At 41.5% G+C, this 20,695-nt stretch overlaps 1 protein-coding gene across 1 annotated transcript in view; it reads left to right on the plus strand.

Annotated features, from left to right (window-relative positions):
• numbl (NUMB like endocytic adaptor protein) overlaps positions 1 to 20,695 on the plus strand; it is a 136,226-nt gene that overhangs the window by 108,101 nt on the left and 7,430 nt on the right. The window contains 7 exon segments of the mRNA XM_034167877.1: positions 4,557 to 4,631; positions 12,128 to 12,268; positions 16,644 to 16,835; positions 16,837 to 16,852; positions 17,324 to 17,383; positions 17,386 to 17,472; positions 17,475 to 17,591. Of these exon segments, the coding sequence (XP_034023768.1) occupies positions 4,557 to 4,631; positions 12,128 to 12,268; positions 16,644 to 16,835; positions 16,837 to 16,852; positions 17,324 to 17,383; positions 17,386 to 17,472; positions 17,475 to 17,591 (688 nt within the window).

Raw genomic sequence — 20,695 nt, forward strand, 5'->3', positions numbered from 1 at the left:
GTTATGCTTGTTTTTGTTGATCAAATCAGAGTAGTACGTCTGCTTTGTCGCCAATAATGCATGCTTATAGTCTAAGATAGCATCACGCCACGCAAGGTGGAATACTTCTAATTTTGAACGATGCCATTTCCGTTCTAGACCTCTTGCTTTATGCTTGAGGTCACGCAGGTAATCATTGAACCAAGGTGACTGCGATTTGGGGGAACGCGGTTTCAGCACAGGTGGTGCAATCATGTTGAGTGTCGTTTTGAGCGCTGAGTTTAAACTATCCACAAGTCTGTCTACTGACTGGGTATTTGTCAATATTGAGGCTAAGACATCAGGCAGTCTAGCTTCTAGTTCAGTCTTAGTTAAGGAGTTGATGCATCACTGCAGTGATAAATAAGGTTGTTGTTCCACTATACACGGCAGCGAAACTGTAAACTTAATAAGTGAGTGATCAGAGACCACTGATGTAAGAGGCATGATGTCAGTATTTGAGACAGCAATACCATGTGCAAGAACCAGATCCAGGGTATTTCCACTAATGTGCGTCGAATCCCGAATGCATTGCTGAAATCCTAATGCATCCACAATTTCCATAAATGATTGCAGAGGGGATCAGAAGGCTTATTTATATGAACGCTAAAGTCACCAATGATCAGAATGTTATCTGCACTAGTTGACAAGTTAGAGATGAACGCACCAAATTCATCTAAGAATTCAGAATATGGGCCAGGAGGCCTATATACAGTGACAAAGTAATACGGCTGATTTTCATTCTTCTGACCTTGGCAATGCGTATATCCTGAGCAGAGCGGGGATTCAGTTGCTCAGACGAGTTATATTGTGACCCCCAACAGCTAATAAGCTAAACCTAGATTTATAAATAAGAGCAACACACCCGCCTTGGTTCGCATCATGAGGGACGTGACCAAATGTATATGCTGGTGGGCAGGCTTCATTTAAGGGGAAGACAGCTGTAGGTTTAAGCCAGGTTTCACATAACCCAATCATATCTAAGTGATGATTATTAAATCATTAATTAACAATGATTTTGAGGACAGTGATCTTATGTTAATGAGACCCAGTCTAAGGTCCTCAGTGGGGCTGACAGTTGAACTGTTTGGGTTTAGGGATGGTTCCAGAGTAGCATATATAAGATGCCTAGAAGAAGGTTTAGGTTTGAGACATTCCACGCGCGTTGTAGGTAGCAGACACGAAGTCTTTGCTATTACTGGAACAACCACTGGGCCATCCTCAATTTCAACATGATCCAATATAGTAATGGGTATTAAGTTTGCAAAGCATATCCCTCTATGATTTTTATGGACACGTCTACGGTAGCAGGCCACAGTCTCAATAGTGGATTTTCTGAACTAATTCCTCCACTAAGCTAATGGATTCCACACCCACATTTGTCATAAGCCTAGCAGGGTCTCTAATCTCCTGCTCCGTGGCCTGCTGTAGATTCCTAATGTTACCCTCCCTGTAGAGCTTTATCTATGTTCGCAGACAAGATGGCGGTGCCTTCCCCAGTAGGGTGGAGGCGGTCCGGCATCAGCAGGCCACGGCAGCCCCAGAACGAAGGTCAGTTATCAATAAAGCTAAAGCCTTGCTGTTGACAAAACTGCGCCAGTCACCTATTTAATGATCAAATGATCATACATAACGACAGTGAAATACGCGGCTGCTGCTTTTCTTCACATATCTGGGATTATTACTGTGGAATCAAACAATGTTAAACCTGATTCACTGAGGGGAAAAAAGTTTTTTTCTTAGAGATCTGTGAGCAAACTCAAAAACTGATTCCCCGTCCGCCTGCTGGTCAGTCAAACTAATTCTTTGCACGTGGTGAAGTACCTGAATTAACAATCTGTTCATCAGCTTCTGTCCTGTGGAGTCCAACGGGTCTCTTTTACATCTAAGGTTGTGCTCAAAAGTTTACACACCCTGGCAGAATTTTTGATTTTTTTCTTTTGGCCATTTTTCAGAGAATATGAATGACACAAAAAGTTTTTTCACTCATGGTTTCTGGTTGGGTGAAGCTATTTATTGTCGATCAACTGTGTTTACTCTTTTTAAATCATAATAACAACAAAAACTACCCAAATGACCGTGATCAAAAATTTACCGTACATAACCAAGTCGCAGCCCGCGACCACCAGACGCACTCTAGTGGCGACAGCGCTTAGCTTACTTAAAACAAACATGGCTGAGTTTTTTTTCAACGAGCTTATTATTATTATTATCAGTGCGCCGTAAGCCATCAGAAGGCATTTGCAGTATTCGCTGGGATGTTAGCAGCTTAAGTACAAGTGCTGTCGGATGAAAAGCTCAACAAATTTTTGTTGCGATTATTCGCTGGACTGAGGAAAGCAGGCGGCAGTCTGTACATGAAGAACGGATTACATTGTCTGGATTGTTTTTGAACTATCTGACTGTTTTTGTTGTGGCTGGCGTGCCTGGCTGGCTTTTGTTTGTCTTTTGTTTCTGTCTTTGGTTTTCCTTCCAGGTGGTGCGCATTTGGGACTGAGTGGCTGTGTAGCAGAGTTTATCAGGACCTCACCCTGATCACCTGAGGCTGATCACGTGCAGCTCATCAGGACTCACAGCTGTGGTGCATCTACATGGATTGGAACATGGTAGCATTTAAGTCTGGAGTACACAGTGTGTATTTGCCAGAGACTCGACCTTGTGACCAGACGGGTGAGATCGTCGTCTCAAGAGCCATCTCATCATCAGTGGATGCAGAGAACGTCCAGGTTTGATGCATGGTCTGTGAAAGAGGAGGGGGTGAGGTCTCACGCTCGTCAGCACACTTCCTGAGGTACGTTTGGTTTTGTGACTAACATTTATACAGTCAGTAAATGTGGTGTCCCTCACACCTTATTATATTGAGCTGTATGTTAGTCGTTTAAATCAGCTTCCACTGCAGTGGAGTTTTGTGAACAGGGTGTTCTATGCCTGCAGGGTGGGAAGCTGATTTGCAATTAAGCCAGGAAGTGTTTGCTGTTTGTACACCTTTGAGTGGTCTCTCTGTGTGTTGAGTGTGGACTCACACAATGATTTCTTCTTTCACAGACTCGGTTTGTCGCGGCCACCTGGGGGGTGTCGGCGGGGTCCTTGGGTCCGAACAGTTTTCTGGCTCCGGACCGTTAGCGCTGCTGGGAGCGCACCGCAATCCACCACGCCAGACCGCGCACTCTTTTGTTGTTTTCGTATCACTTCACTGTTATGTTTATTAAACTCAGTTATCCTTTGTACCGTGCTCTGCTTATTTCATACTGGGTCCTTCAAACGCTGGTCGGTTCTCCGGGCTGCGTCCGACACATAACAGTTTTTGCAAGTTGACTGAGAACAACTTTGGATTGGATTGCTATTTAAAGGTCGTGTGGACTATTTGGAATCTCTTGACCTCAAAGGACGAGTCACGCACACCAAAATGCAAGTCCCTTTTCTCTTGTTTATAAATTAATACAATATCAAAATCACAAGGATCTATTTTAGGTGGTATATAAGACAAATAATGAATGTTTTTTCATTTATGTAATGGAAAGAATATTTCATGATATTCTTACCATTGCACTCGAAAACATTCATTATTTGTATAATATCATATGATGCATCAGTTAAACACAAAAGTCCAGTTAGCTTCATGAACATCTTCACATGGTGTGCTACCAGTGTGTGAAGTTTTATTAAAATCCACCAACCAATTTATGATAAGCACTTCTTAGACACACCCCCCCCCCCCAACATTTGTTTGCATGGGGTATAAAATAAAATCATAGGTAGACACCATTGAATTAGACACCATCATTTTATTCAGATGTCCCAAACCTCCTGTGGAGATTTTCTTGCCACATTTCCTTTTACTTCTGTTCATCCTTTGGCACTGCATGCGCCATCACCACATCCTCGCTGTCCTTTCTCCACATCAGCATCTCTTTCTTCTTTCATTGCTCTCACATCTCACTTGTGCTGAAATCTTTCCCGTTTTGCTTTCTCCTATTTTTTCCTTCCATCACTCACTCCTCCTCCCATCTTTCTTCTTTATGTTCTTCAGGATTATGCAAAAATTGAGGCTCCTTATTGATTCACGCCGGCTTTCAGAGCCACTTCCTGCAGGGTGCTCACTCGCTTTTGTTGCTTTGTTTTTTCCCCCCTCACTCACACACTCTTATGCAGACTCATGGACGCACGCACACGTGTTCGCGATCACATGCACGCACATGGAGTCAGTGCTTTTTTTAGCCTGTGTATTTTTAGCATGGCCCTACTGAGTGCAGTTATTAGCTCTGCTCGGTGCCCCCCATTGGAGAAATGTTTTTTTTTTGCTCCAGCTGGCACAGTTTTTACTTCTCCACTCCTAAAAATGGAATGAAGCTTCTTTTTTTTTCTTTTTTTTTTTTGGAGCATCACTTCTTGTGGCTGCAGCTTTGTCGAGCCTGCTGCGGCATGTACAGACATCACGTAGCAACATCTGCTGAAACGAGCTACATTCAGCCTGCATTTCGGTCATTTGCCTCATAATCTCTGAATTATTTACAGTGTCGTCCCTTCTCTCTTTGCAGAGTGGCAAGAAGACAGTGAAGGCGGTGCTGTGGGTGTCAGCTGATGGACTCAGGGTGGTGGATGACAAAACTAAGGTAAGCAAACATATTTTTTTGTGTTCTGGTTCTTGTATTTCTCCAATTTTTTTCTTGCAAAATCATGGTCACATGGCAACAAGGCAGAGCAGGATGAACAAAAACACTCAGGAAGTTCCTACTTATTTTTTTGAATCCCATGCCTGATGATACATATTTGTGACATTTGATCAGCGTTAGCTTCCTTCCCAACACTGTTGCCCCTTGAACCCTCTCCTTGGACACAATTATATTTTCATCAGTCATGTGGGCATTCCCTTCCTCACACCGGATGTCAAACTGACATTCTGATGAAGTATGAGGACGCCACCTTAAGGCTGACAACAGAAGGGCCCACATGCAGCTGCTGCACTGATGCATCCAGTCTGTGTGCACTGTGCATGTCTGTGCGCACTATGCATGCATGTACAGTAGTGTTCAGAATAATAGTAGTGCTATGTGACTAAAAAGATTAATCCAGGTTTTGAGTATATTTCTTATTGTTACATGGGAAACAAGGTACCAGTAGATTCAGTAGATTCTCACAAATCCAACAAGACCAAGCATTCATGATATGCACACTCTTAAGACTATGAAATTGGGCTATTAGTAAAAAAAAAAGTAGAAAAGGGGGTGTTTACAGTAACATTAGCATCTGCTGTTGATGCTACAAACTCAAAACTATTATGTTCAAACTGCTTTTTTAGCAATCCTGTGAATCACTAAACTAGTATTTAGTTGTATAACCACAGTTTTTCATGATTTCTTCACATCTGCAAGGCATGGAGTCAACCAACTTGTGTCACCTTTCAGCTGTTATTCCACTCCAAGATTCTTTAACAACATTCCACAATTCATTCACATTTCTTGGTTTTGCTTCAGAAACAGCTTTTTTGGTGTCACCGTACAAATTCTCAATTGGATTTAGGTCCGGGGATTGGGCAGGCCACTCCAAAACATTAATTTTGTTGGTTTGGAACCAAGATTTTGATCGTTTACTAGTGTGCTTGGGGTCATTGTCTTGTTGAAACATCCATTCCAAGGGCATGTCCTCTTCAGCATAAGGCAACATGACCTCTTCAAGTATTTTGACATATCCAAACTGATCCATGATACCTGGTATGCGATATATAGGCCCAACACCATAGTAGGAGAAACATGCCCATATCAGCGCCTTGGGGCAACTGTTTGTTGTGATTTGACGCTATATAAATAAAATTGATTTGATTTGATTTGATCACGATGCATGCACCACCATGCTTCACTGTCTTCACTGTGAACTGTGGCTTGAATTCATTGTTTGGGGGTCGTCTCACAAACTGTCTGCGGCCCTTGGACCCAAAAAGAACAATTTTACTTTCATCAGTCCACAAAATATTCCTCCATTTCTCTTTAGGCCAGTTGATGTGTTCTTTGGCAAATTGTAACCTCTTCTGCACATGTCTTTTATTTAACAGAGGGACTTTGTGGGGGATTCTTGCAAATAAATTAGCTTCACACAGGTGTCTTCTAACTGTCACAGCACTTACAGGTAACTCCAGACTGTCTTTGATCATCCTGGAGCTGATCAATGGGAGAGCCTTTGCCATTCTGGTTATTCTTCTATCCATTTTGATGGTTGTTTCCATTTTCTTCCACGCATGTTTTTTTTTTTTTTTTGTCCATTTTAAAGCATTGGAGATCATTGTAGATGAACAGCCTATAATTTTTTGCACCTGCGTATAAGTTTTCCCCTCTCCAATGAACTTTTTAATCAAACTACGCTGTTCTTCTGAACATTGTCTTGAATGTCCCATTTTCCTCAGGCTTTCAAAGAGAAAAGCATGTTCAACAGGTGCTGGCTTCATCCTTAAATAGGGGACACCTGATTCACACCTGTTTGTTCCACAAAATTGACAAACTCACTGACTGAATGCCACACTACTATTATTGTGAACATCCCCTTTTATACTTTTTTTTATTAATAGCCCAATTTCATAGCCTTAAGAGTGTGCATATCATGAATGCTTGGTCTTGTTGGATTTGTGAGAATCTATTTAATCTACTGGTACCTTGTTTCCCATGTAACAATAAGAAATACAAGGTCCGTCCATAAAGTATAGGTCCTTTTAATTTTTTTCAAAAACTATATGGATTTCATTCATATGTTTTAACGTCAGACATGCCTGAACCCTCGTGCGCATGCGTGAGTTTTTCCACGCCTGTCGGTGACGTCATTCGCCTGTGAGCACTCCTTGTGGGAGGAGTTGTCCAGCCCCTCGTCGGAATTCCTTTGTCTGAGAAGTTGCTGAGAGACTGGCGCTTTGTTTGATCAAAATTTTTTCTAAACCTGTGAGACACATCGAAGTGGACACGGTTCGAAAAATTAAGCTGGTTTTCAGTGAAAATTTTAACGTCTGATGAGAGATTTTGAGGTGATACTGTCGCTTTAAGGACTTCCCATGGTGCGAGACGTCGCACAGCGCTCTCAGGCGCCATCATCAGCCTGTTTCAAGCTGAAAACCTCCACATTTCAGGCTCTATTGATCCAGGACGTCGAGAGAGAAGAGAAGTTTCAGAAGAAGTCGGTTTCAGCATTTTATCCGGATATTCCACTGTTAAAGAAGATTTTTTTAATGAAAGACGTGCGGGCGGATTGCAGCGTCGGCTCGCAGCCGCCGCGACGCTCCGCCACAGGAAAAACACCTCTGTTGGAAGCCTTAAGGACAAGTTGGAACATGTCCTGCCTGTTAAACAATTTCTCATATACTCACTCCACTGAAAACCATCAAAAGCCGCCTGGATTTTAACAAATGGTTATCAACACGGAGGTGTTTTTCCTGTGCTGCCACACCGCGCCGGCTGCGTCCCGACACGCGGACCCGTCCGCACGTCTTTCATTAAAAAAAATCTCCTTTAACAGTGGAATATCCGGATAAAATGCTGAAACCGACTTCTTCTGAAACGTCTCTGTTCTCTCATGACGTCCTGGATCAATAGAGCCTGAAATGTGGAGGTTTTCAGCTTCAAACAGACTGATTATGGCGCCTGAGAGTGCTGCGCGACGTCTCGCACCGTGGGAAATTCTTAAATCGACAGTATCACCTCAAAATCTCTCATCAGCCGTTAAAATTTTCACTGAAAACCAGCTTAATTTTTCGAACCGTGTCCACATCGATGTGTCTCACAGGTTTACAAAAATTTTTGATCAAACAAAGCGCCAGTCTCTCAGCAACTTCTCAGACAAAGGAATTCCGACGAGGGGCTGGAAGACTCCTCCCACAAGCAGTGCTCACAGGCGAATGACGTCACCGACAGGCGTGGAAAAACTCACGCATGCGCGCGAGGGTTCAAGCATGTCTGACGTAAAAACATATGAATGAAATCCATATAGTTTTTGAAAAAAATAAAAAGGACCTATACTTTATGGACAGACCTCGTATACTCAAAACCTGGATGAATCATTTTAGTCACATAGCACTACTATTATTCTGAACACTACTGTATATGCAGTGTGCGTACTATGCATGTACGTGCACGCTATGCATGTACGTGCACACTATCCATGTATATGCGGTATGCACACTATCCATGTATGTGTGGTATGCACACTATGCATGTATGTGTGGTATGCACACTATGCATGTATGTGCACTGTGCACACACATGCACAGTGCACTGCTGCCCTGATGCATTCCACCTGTGCACACTGTGCATGTGTGTGCAGCTGACACACAATTGTCGTCTGTTTGCACGTGAGGGAAAATCAGAGTAAAGGCACCTTGACACTTGCATGAATTTGATCCCTGCACTGGCATGCTATCTTGCATGCCAGTGAGTAAACTCATCATAAACTGTGGGTGAACTGTGCGCAGCTGCGTGCCAGTGCACACAGAAAATTTGGAAATTTTCAAAATTTCTGACACACACAAATTGCGTGCCACTTGCGAACATTGCGCAACCTATTTGAAAACACTGAAACTGAAATTAGATTATGAAGAGATGTTACATCTATAATAATCATAACTTTACAGATCCTTTATCTAAGAAGGAATGAAAATGCAACTGTTTTCCCAATCCATTACAATATATATTATAAATAGTTACCTTTGAAACAATATTCCAGATGTGTTCTCCATCGCACGATGCACACGAGACAACTTGCAGCTGTAGATCATTTCTCTGATTCTGTGTGAGCACGGTTTTCATCAGCCAAGTTCTGAGAGCAAATGCATCATAGGCCACGAATTGATTATTTTATATAGTGTGGCGTCAAGCAGGACAAAGCGGGATGCTTTGGCACAACGAATTGCGTGGTAATGCGGGGATCAAATTTGTGCAAGTGTCAAGGTGCCTTAAATGTCAAACAATCATATGCATGACAGACACCTCCAATCACATAGTACAGCTAGATCAGTATGGCTGCACTCATAGGACGGCTGAATGAATACTCCTACAATCCTCTGTCCCGTCGCATCAATCTTCATGTCACCACTGAGTAGGTGAAACTGTCATTAGAAGTGTTTGGTAGCGTGGAGAGACTCAAGAAACTTTAAAAGACACTCTAGGAAGTCCATAAACGTAAAATGTTTTGAGGCACTCAGTCTTCTTGTTGCAACAGAAGTAAACCCCACACTTACAAAGACATTTTGACCAATTCACTAGCAACAAGAAGTAGTATTGTATAGGTGTTTAGCCTGTGATGATGTTAGTAATTGCTGGCTTAGGTCTACACAGTACTAGACTGATTATCATAATTTTTGACCCAAGTCAAACTTTTATCCCAAAAACATCTAAAAATAGGGTCAAGGTTAGGAAATATTGGCGGTCCCTTTTAAATGGAAAGGAGCTGGTAGTGAAAGAGGAGGAAACATCTGTATCTTGCAGACACCAGGCGTGTCACAAAGTACAGACTGGTCCAACTGGCATGTCTCACAGGGAAAACAGTGATTCTGTGACATACGTCACAGATGTGTTAACTGTGTCATTTGAGGACTTCGTTTTCCTTTCATGGGGGAGCTTCTGTAGGAGAAGTGTTGGAGTTTGAGGACGTTTAATTTAGAATCCTAAACATTTCTATTAACGATAAAGCATTTAGCATCATGTAATCCCTTTAACTAGTTCCCTGAATGTGGAGGATGACGGAGGTTTTCATGGGTCACTGGTGTGCCGTTTTATGTTGGGTAATGCAGGGTGATGTTCGGGGGTTTGCAGCCCTGTGATATGTTCTTCTTTTACTTTATTGTTTCATAATTAATAATAGATTGTTAAAAGATCCACTTCGGTGCCTCATCACCTTTAGTCTGCCACGAGCTCCTCCGCCTACCATTCGGTAATCGCTTCCTCAATAACACCCACACAGCCATTATCCCGCCGCTTCCTCACAGTGTGAATCTACAGAGTGTGAAAGAGCATAGCCTGATTCTTGTGTGTGTGCGGATGACCCGGTTTGAGCCACACGTAGCTGTGAAGTCATGATGTGACTCACCTTCCCGTGCACACTCGGTGATCCCTCCGAGTCACCTTTCACCTCGGTACCAGTGCCGCGCTTCCGTCACCGACGAGCTCACAATGAGTGGACTATTCCTCTTCCACCACTTCATCCTGGCAGCCCGCTTTCTTTTCCCCTCCCCTGCTTTTGTTTAACAGTGGGGGAGAGGAAGGAAGTCTGCGGATGAGTATGTGAATACGCTGTCTCTTTCTTCTTGTTCTCAGCTCTTGTTTTCCTTCTTTCTTTCCTGGTGAGTCAAAGAGGGGCTGCAGAGGCGCCTTAATGTGGACAGACAGAGAAGAGGCCTTCTGAGTGTCCTCCATAATTACTGTTGACACTGAGAAAAAGTCTGTACGTCTTTCAGAGAGGACAGGCTGGTGTGTGTGTGTGTGTGTGGGGGGGGGGGGTCCCAGAACAGAAAAGAGGTTCTGCTGTCCGTCTGTGGTCACGTTTCTGTCACTGAGAGACATGGAGTTACTGAAATGTGTTGTGGTTCATGTTCCCGGTGTTTTTTGATATTTAGCGGTGCAGTCTCAGTTTAGTTTTTACCCTACTTCCTGTTTTACTTTGACACTATATTCTGTGTTCTTGTCTGGTTTGCTTTCTTCCTGTTTGTCACACCTGAACTCATTCAGTGATCAATGCACCTGTGATCAACAGGAATCACCTCCCAGTCTATTTAAACTCTGTTTTTGTTAGCTGTTCCTGCTAGCTGTCCTGTTTTATATCTGTGTGTGTGTGTGTGTGTGTGTGTGTGTGTGTGTGTGTGTGTGTGTGTGTGTGTGTGTGTGTGTGTGTGTGTGTGTGTGTGTGTGTGTGTGTGTGTGTGTGTGTGTGTGACCTTTGATCGTACAGTTTGATTTTCAGACTCTGTGCTTTGAGCGGTTAGCACCTGTATGTGACCTTTAACTAAAATTGGCATTGATTAAAGAACTCTGAACATATCCAGCTGTTTTGTTTTTGCATTTGGGGGGGCGGGGGGGTCACATCAGAGCCCAGCTGTAACAGAAACCACTTTCATGGGTGGAATGAAGTTGAAAGCAGTGTGTGAAATATTGGATGAATGAAAAGTTTCCAAATGTATGAGTTTAAATAAAATTTGTGACCACTTCACCATTAAAATACCTAGAACATGTAATTTATTTAATGCACAAAATCATAAAATGACAATGAGTCAATATTCCACTTGTAATTTTTGACATACACACACACACCACCTGTTGTGAAAACCACCAACCAGTCTATATATCTATATCTATATAGATATATATATATATCTATATATATCTATATATATATATATGGGGCATATTTGGCAATGCAAATCTGAGCTATTGTGTGCAGTGAGGCAAAACAACATGGACGTCTGTTACCTATGTCACAGAATTTATTTATTTAATTTTTTATTGTGGGTATATATGTAAAAGGTGGAGAAACAACAATTGTGTACAATATGACTTCTACACTAACACAATAAAAATAAACTTTGATACCAACTTGGAGGGTTAGGAGCATTTCTTGAGATTCAACAACTTCACAATACAATTTATTGTCAAGTGTGATAACAGTTTGTCTTTGTCAACATGTCACATAAAACAATGGAACATAAAAAGACAAAACAAAATGTTGCTATGGTTGCAGCAATTTAGTAATAGAAAATAGAAAATTCCCTCTTCTGAAAACCTTTGGGTCTGTGGCAGTGTTTCTCAACTTTTTTCAGACAAAGGACCACTTAACCAAGAAAACAAATTCAGCAAACTTACTTCCCAAATATTGAAAACAAGAGTTGTGCTGATCACTCCAGTGGTCTATTCAAACAGCATTTTGTGATCTACTAGACTTTTGAGTCTTTTTAAACAGTTTGAGAAACACTTAAGTTAGAATATGTGATTTTTAAAATGTGATATTTACTAATGTACTCACAGACCATCAGTGGTCACTGGAGCACTGTTTGAGAACAGCTGATCTATTGTATTTTGTCTTCAGTATTGTGGGCCACATATTGTATGCCTCTGTGTTAAATCAAATTCTCCTTTACATCTTTTAGGACCTCATTGTGGACCAGACCATAGAGAAGGTTTCATTCTGCGCTCCTGACCGTAACTATGACAAGGCGTTCTCCTACATTTGCCGAGATGGTACCACCAGACGGTGGATGTGCCACTGCTTCATGGCTCTGAAAGACTCGGTGAGGAGATGTTAACAATACATATATGTCCTCACTCGAGTGCATTCGGCAATACTTTTACACCCATATATAAATGGATTTAAAATAGAAGGTAATATGAATTGTGCCAAAAAAAATTGAAGCCAAAACAAAAAAAAAAAAAATGGGAGACTGCCTTCAGAGTAAAGAAATAGATTAGTGGAGGTTATGTGTATAGCTTCTCCCCCCCCCCAAAAAAAAAAAAATTTGCAAGATGGTTGTATAAGCTGTGGAGTAGTGTGCCTTGATAGAGACAGTGGCGACATGACGAGTCGAAAAAAGTTGGTCACGTGACTCCTGGTGCCATCTTGGGTTCAAAATAGCGTTCGCTGTTAATCTATCTGTATGTAAATCCAGCTATTTTATTTATTAATTTGCTGAAAATGCCAGGTTGTTGTGCATTCAGAGGCACAAATAGACACAACAAGGACTTCAAGATGTACAGATTCCCTTCAGATCCGAACAGAAGAAAAATTTGGGAAATAAAGTCAGCTGTGCTGGATGGAAGCTGACATCATTGTCAAAGCTTTGAGAGGTAAATTTATTGTTCAGTCCCGTGGACATTAAAACTCACCTATACTGTCGTCGTATAAACCACATATTCACAGTCACCGGATAAAAAAGTCCCAAAGTTTTTGTATTGTTTTCCATGTAATAAACACCGTATATAACAGATTTTGTACAACGGATTTTTCGCTCGCATCAGATAAAAGGTCCCATCCAATCGCAATGTTTTTCCATTAAACCTCTCGCATGTGGGACCAGAGTCATTTCCGTGATTAAAAGATCAACCGTTTATTTTTTTGCACCGTGCTCAGACTCGGACCTGCAGCCTGAGGCGGACATCAGGCTGTGGCAGGCTGCGTACCTTTCACTGCACGCCGTTTACATTTTGATAATGGATCAAATACATTTGGCAGAAAAAAATTTCAGAGGAAATTTTGACCCGGTCATTAAATGAGGCGCAGGTCCCGATTCAGGATTCCCCGTAGATGTTCGGCACCTCCTGACTGTAACTAATCCGTTACATACATATCACTCACATTGGATAAAATGTCCCAGCCGATGGCAATGTATTTCCATTAAAAACCCCGAGCAGTCTGGATGTGCAGAGGTACAACTTAAAGTTCAGCTCTGACACTCGCCGATTTGAGGAAAGTGGGAGAGGAGTCATTTCTGTGACTAAAAGCCCGACCGTTTATTTTTTCAAACCGTGTTCAGACTGGGACCTGAAGCCTGATGTGCACCTGTTAAATCAGACACACATTTCTGCTTTCAGTCCTTCATCTGCCATTAAAAATGGATCAGAAAAGTCTGCAAATTTACAGCATAAAGTCGTAAAAGAGGAAATTTTACAGCTTACCTTTTGATTTGGAGGTGATGATTGTAGAAAGAAAAGCTTGTTGAGGGTCAAATTAGTCCAGAATAAAACATAATCCAGAGACGGAGAACTTTAAAACTGTCACGCACATCATTGCATGACACAGAGTTACAGAGCAGCAGCTGCTTAAATTAGGCTTTAATTAATTAAATAAATCATCATAAATTGTAAATTTATGTAAATTTGATCGCTTAACTATTTTTATATTTATTTTGATAGTTGAAAACATAAAAGGTTCATTCAGTAGTTCGGCACAGTTGGAACCAAAATGGCGCCATGTTCTGTGTTGACGCCACTCTCTCTAATCAAGGCACGCTACTCCATTTTTATGATGCATTGACATTGACGTAAAGTTCAGACTAAGAATTGCCACTTTCTAGTTTCAGTTTCAACATAGTACTATTCTCAAGGTCGGTCATTCGGGCATTTAACCTCGAGGGGTGGTTTTTCTCTGTGAAAACATCGCCGAGCTCAGTACAAATACATGTAATTTGGTCACTTTTCAAACGGGTCAGACTCGTCAAAAAAGTCCATTTAATGTACAGTGGTTCATTTCAGGTCATCTTAGTGTATAAATCTCACCGTTCGAGGCAATGAGAGCTGTCAGCTGACTGTTAGAAGCAAGTTAGAGACTAAAGCAAACTGTCTGATTTCAATCAATGCAGCCCGAGTGAGTTATCACCAAGCGGCCAGTCGCGGAAGTACAAATTCTCGCCTTCAGATTGGCCTCTTCGTTGAAGTAAGTAGGCATCAACCTCAAGAATATTGCACTAGAACAATAAAAGTTATACTTTTCTACTCCTCAGTGAATGTTTTGTGTAAAACAACTAATCTGACTTCACATGCAGCTATTTTTACTGTAAGAGGGGTAAAATGTAACAGTAAGATGAGCTAGCTAACCTACAAGCTAGTTATTGACACAGAGGTTATTCAAGCGTATTCTTAAGAAATGGTGAATGAATTTTGTATAACATTTCATTTACAAATTCTGTGGACTTGGTCAACAAATAATCAACTTCTGGATGTTGCAGAAATGCTGAGGTCACAAATGATGCATTTCCCAATTCTGAGGTAAAGTGAGCATAGCACTAGACAGCTTTGTTAGGTGATCAGCCAGTCTGGATCTGAGAGAAAGCAAAGACAGCTCATCAGCTGTGGGTAGAGACTATGCAGTTCTGGAGGAAGGACCAGGGTTTGAGAACATTGTGCAATTTATTTTTCCTGAGTTACTAACAGGGTTGGGAGGGTTACTTTAAAAATGTATTCCGATACAGTTACTAGTTACCTGTTGAAAAATGTAATCAGTAATGTCCAAGTACCATAATATTAAAGTAATGTAATTTGATTACTTTCAATTACTTCTGGATTACCCCAATATCAAATATGCTAATACAGACAAAAGAAACTAAATATAAATAGTCTTGACCACATAGTACAGTTTATTAAGCAAAAATAATAATAATTTCTTTTACATGGCATGCTCTGTTTTACTTCACATTATGAATTAAGAGCACCCACAATATTGTTTTAAACACACCCAGTGTTCACCTGCTAAATTTTCAACAAAAAATGCCAAACAAATGAAGGATAATGAAAACTCAGGCCGTGTGCAGATGAATTTGTAATTAAAAGTGGCTTGCAGAACAATATACAAAACAAACAAAAGTCTACTACTTGTTCAGTAAATTCGCACCATGTTTAGCATATCAGTCCACTTATTGAACTTTCGAAATAAGAACAAAAGCATAATGAAAACCATTAAGTAAATACTGTCAGTAAGGAGGCGTGGTCACCATTTTAATTCCGGGCAAGTTAGTGATTTGCGTGCATAGAAGTTAAAGAAACAGGTGGAATATGCCGGAAAGCTGCGCATGTTGACAAAACCACAAACGGAGGAACAAGGCAGACAATATTTCCTTCCATATGTAAGTGGTTTTGGTTATTCTTGTTACTTTGTCCGTGATATTTGGATGATAAAGAGCTGTATGTCTCCTGTCGTACCTGTGTCGCCCGATGACACGGACCATTAACTCTTCACTTATGTCTAGTTGATATTTTCCACTGCTAGATCAATGTCTAGTTAAAATACTTGTCATTAGTGATTAAAATTGTTCAAGACTGGGGATTTTTTTTTTATTTGCACCTTAAAATAATGAGATTATAATGACCCGCGCTGTGCCGCTCAGTCACACCCACACATAGAGATGTGTACCCACACCACTGACTTCATGAATGAAACTCGGTCAATAAAGGATAATTGTATAAAAATATAATATGTGTATAAATGTATTGTAATGGTTTTAGGAGCCGCGCTGCGCTGAACAGCAGCTGCTGCAGGAGGACGCCTCAGCTCAGCAGCTTGAACAGCGCAGATCCGTGTAACTTTCAACACTAATATTTGGGAATGTGTGTGTGTGTCCGAGTAAGTTTAATACTTTCCTGACATAATTTAATGGAATTTAATTTTACTGGCTCGATATCTAGGTCAAAGTGGCATTTTAACACGTATTTTGCGAGCATTTTTCTGCGTGTGTCCAGTCGCGGATCTCCATTGAAAATGCATTAACATCCAGGTACTTCATCAATATTTTGCCCGATGAGGAGACGTCATGTCGCTGTCCATGAAGGGAGAAAAAAAAATATTATATACAGATAATATCATAAAATGCATTAAAATTGTAATCCTGCGAAGTAATCCCCATTTTTACTAAATATACCTGTAATCTGAATACGTCTTTTTTTCTGTAACTGTAGCGGAATAGTTACCTTTTTTTTTTTTGTATCCTAATTACATAACGCCGTTACATGTATTCTGTTACTCCCCAAGCCTGGTTATTAATCAAAAAGAATGTTTCAAGCCCTACCTCAAAGACAGTAAAACAGAGACAGTAGTAGTTGTATATCTCATTGATTAATCAGCTTTAAAATGATGCATACTTTTAAACAATAGTACGTTTATATTCTTTTCTCCAACAGGGGGAGCGACTGAGCCATGCTGTTGGCTGTGCGTTTGCCGCCTGTCTAGAGAGGAAGCAGCGCAGGGAGAAGGAGTGTGGCGTGACAGCATCATTCGATGCCAGTCGCACTTCATTCGTGCGTGAAGGCTCTTTTCGCGGCACGTCAGGCTGCAGCCAGCAGGGCGGCAACAATGAGCGAGATGACAAGCTGGCAGGATAAGAAGAAAGGTAGGATAATTTCACACCATCCGATGAAAGAGTGTGTAAAGAAGTAAACATGAACATGGGCAGAAGAATTTGCAGTGTCTGTTTGTGTAACCCTCTTGTCCTGTGCACTGGCAACATTTCCTGTATATTTGTTTTGTAAATTGTTTGTATATTGTGTTGTAGCATGGCCCAAGCAGAGGGTCGCCCCTTTGAGTTTGGTCTGCTTGAGGTTCTTCCTCAAATCATTAGAGGGAGTGTTTCCTTACCACTGTCACCTGTGTGTTTGCTCTGGGGGTTGGTAAGGTAGACCTTACTTGTGTGAAGCACCTTGAGGCAACTTTGTTGTGATTTGGTGCTATATAAATGAAAATAAATTGAATTGAAATTGCAGTAGGTTTTGCTGGCAGTCCCCTACTTGTTCTTTGGGTGGGTGAGTGGAGGGTGGTGTATATCTTGAACAGTACTGACCATTGCATCTGTATCCAACTCTAGAGCAACCTCCTGTTATGCCATCTCTGCCACCTGGCACTGCCTCGCCACCCGAGGGCGCAGCATCCCCATGGACCGTTCGGAGACTGGTGGGCCTCATGCCATTCCTCGTCGCCACGCGCCCATTGAGCAACTGGTGCGTCAAGGGTCATTCGAGGATTCCCGGCTCTGAGTCAGAAAAACTCTCCCTTCAAAAGGCAGCTGTCGCTCCGCCTGAATGACTTGCCATCCACACTGCAACGCAAGACTGACTTCCAAGACAAGAACCCTGGTGAGTTGAGTACTTGTGAAATCATGCGCAAAGCTAGACTTGGATCACTGACACCAGCAAGGAGGTGATGTTTATGTCAGTGGTGTTCTTACCAAAGGACATGAACAGATTTTGGTGGAGAGGTAGTCCTCGAGTCAGAAAGTGTTAATTCAATTTAGGGGCAGATTTTAATTTAGCATTTTTTACAGCTGAGGGTGCAGCAGATAGTGCCAGTCTTAGTGGATCAGTTGAGGCCCGGGTTAGCAAAGGCTGCCATGGGTACTGTTGCCCAGCAAGGTATTATCAGAAATTGTGCTGTTGCTGGGTGAATGAGAAGATGTATCCCACAGGCGGTGGGACAGGAGGAACTGTAGAAGTGTGGAAGTGAGCCAGAACATTGAATATTGCATGAGACCTGGCTGATATCATGGAGAGAAGAAAGACGATCTGTGTGTACAAGAGACTGTATTACCATGGTGTACGTGTAGTCCTGAAAGAACAGTGTATTATTGCAGTTGGAGCGAGTGTCAGACAGAGTGACAGTTGCGCAGCTGAAAATTTGAAGGGGTGATGATGAATGTTATTGGTGATTCTGTCCCACAAATAGGGTGTGAGATATTGGAATGTGAATTTATTAGGCACCACTGCTTAACAAAAAAATTATTTTTGGGCCACAAATAGAGACACAGAAACATTTCCTGGTCATCCTAGCTCCAGCAATTTTAAAATGATACAAACCACTTAAATTATATATTCCTTCTCTTTGCGTAAATATTCTTGAATTATAAATGGTAATTGCTTATTTTTCACTTTATAGATAGATAGCTTTTATTGTCATTGTCATTACAACAACGAGATTTCAAACAGCAATTGATCTACAATTATTACTTGTTTACCGTAATAATGGCACACATCAGAATTAGACAACACATATACCTTTAACATTGTTTATGTGCACTAAACTTGAAACAGTCCGTTTTCCAATTGAGGCGATGTGAGTGTGTTGGTAGCCGCTGCAACTGTCAAGTCGCACCGCCTGCCAGCTTGGGGAAGAACAGGGGCCCTGCTGCAGGGGGGGAGGGGCAGGAAAAAGAGGTAAGAGGAGAAAGCTGGAGCATGCTTCAGTCCATGTGTAAGTCTGTCAGTTTTTTGTCCTTGTGGTTGAGATAAGGAATGGAGCCGAATAATCTCACCAGAGCCTGAATAAATTCCTCTGGAGGTAAACGTGGGCAATTAACCTTGAGGCTAGATCAATCAATCAATCAATCAATTTTTTTTTTATATAGGCGCCAAAGTCACAAACAAACAGTTGCCCCAAGGCGCCTTATATTGTAAGGCAAGGCCATACAATAATTATGTAAAACCCCAACGGTCAAAAAGACCCCCTGTGAGCAAGCACTTGGCTACAGTGGGAAGGAAAAACTCCCTTTTAACAGGAAGAAACCTCCAGCAGAACCAGGCTCAGGGAGGGGCAGTCTTCTGCTGGGACTGGTTGGGGCTGAGGGAGAGAACCAGGAAAAAGACATGCTGTGGAGGGGAGCAGAGATCGATCACTAATGATTAAATGCAGAGTGGTACATACAGTGCATCATGGGAACCCCCCAGCAGTCTACGTCTATAGCAGCATAACTAAGGGATGGTTCAGGGTCACCTGATCCAGCCCTAACTATAAGCTTTAGCAAAAAGGAAAGTTTTAAGCCTAATCTTAAAAGTAGAGAGGGTGTCTGTCTCCCTGATCTGAATTGGGAGCTGGTTCCACAGGAGAGGAGCCTGAAAGCTGAAGGCTCTGCCTCCCATTCTACTCTTACAAACCCTAGGAACTACAAGTAAGCCTGCAGTCTGAGAGCGAAGCACTCTATTGGGGTGATATGGTACTACGAGGTCCCTAAGATAAGATGGGACCTGATTATTCAAAACCTTATAGTAAGAAGAAGAATTTTAAATTCTATTCTAGAATTAACAGGAAGCCAATGAAGAGAGGCCAATATGGGTGAGATATGCTCTCTCCTTCTAGTCCCCGTTAGTACTCTAGCTGCAGCATTTGAATTAACTGAAGGCTTTTTAGGGAACTTTTAGGACAACCTGATAATAATGAATTACAATAGTCCAGCCTAGAGGAAATAAATGCATGAATTAGTTTTTTCAGCATCACTCTGAGACAAGACCTTTCTAATTTTAGAGATATTGCGTAAATGCAAAAAAGCAGTCCTACATATTTGTTTAATATGCGCTTTGATGACATATCCTGATCAAAAATGACTCCAAGATTTCTCACAGTATTACTAGAGCTCAGGGTAATGCCATCCAGAGTAAGGATCTGGTTAGACACTGTGTTTCTAAGATTTGTGGGGCCAAGTACAATAACTTCAGTTTTATCTGAGTTTAAAAGCAGGAAATTAGAGGTCATCCATGTCTTTATGTCTGTAAGACAATCCTGCAGTTTAGCTAATTGGTGTGTGTCCTCTGGCTTCATGGATAGATAAAGCTGGGTATCATCTGCGTAACAATGAAAATTTAAGCAATACCGTCTAATAATACTGCCTAAGGGAAGCATGTATAAAGTGAATAAAATTGGTCCTAGCACAGAACCCTTGTGGAACTCCATAATTAACTTTAGTCTGTGAAGACGATTCCCCTTTACATGAAACAAATTGTAATCTATTAGATAAATATGATTCAAACCACCGCAGCGCAGTGCCTTTGATACCTACGGCATGCTCTAATCTCTGTAATAAAATTTTATGGTCAACAGTATCAAAAGCAGCACTGAGGTCTAACAGAACAAGCACAGAGATGAGTCCACTGTCCGAGGCCATAAGAAGATCATTTGTAACCTTCACTAATGCTGTTTCTGTACTATGATGATTCTAAAAACCTGACTGAAACTCTTCAAATAGACCATTCCTCTGCAGATGATCAGTTAGCTGTTTTTACAACTACCCTTTCAAGAATTTTTGAGAGAAAAGGAAGGTTGGAGATTGGCCTATAATTAGCTAAGATAGCTGGGTCAAGTGATGGCGTTTTGAAGTAATGGTTTAATTACTGCCACCTTAAAAGCCTGTGGTACATAGCCACTAACAAAGATAGATTGATCATATTTAAGATCGAAGCATTAAATAATGGTA

The sequence above is a fragment of the Thalassophryne amazonica genome, chromosome 4 (genome assembly GCF_902500255.1).
Source record: "Thalassophryne amazonica chromosome 4, fThaAma1.1, whole genome shotgun sequence".
NCBI classification, from domain to species: domain Eukaryota; kingdom Metazoa; phylum Chordata; class Actinopteri; order Batrachoidiformes; family Batrachoididae; genus Thalassophryne; species Thalassophryne amazonica.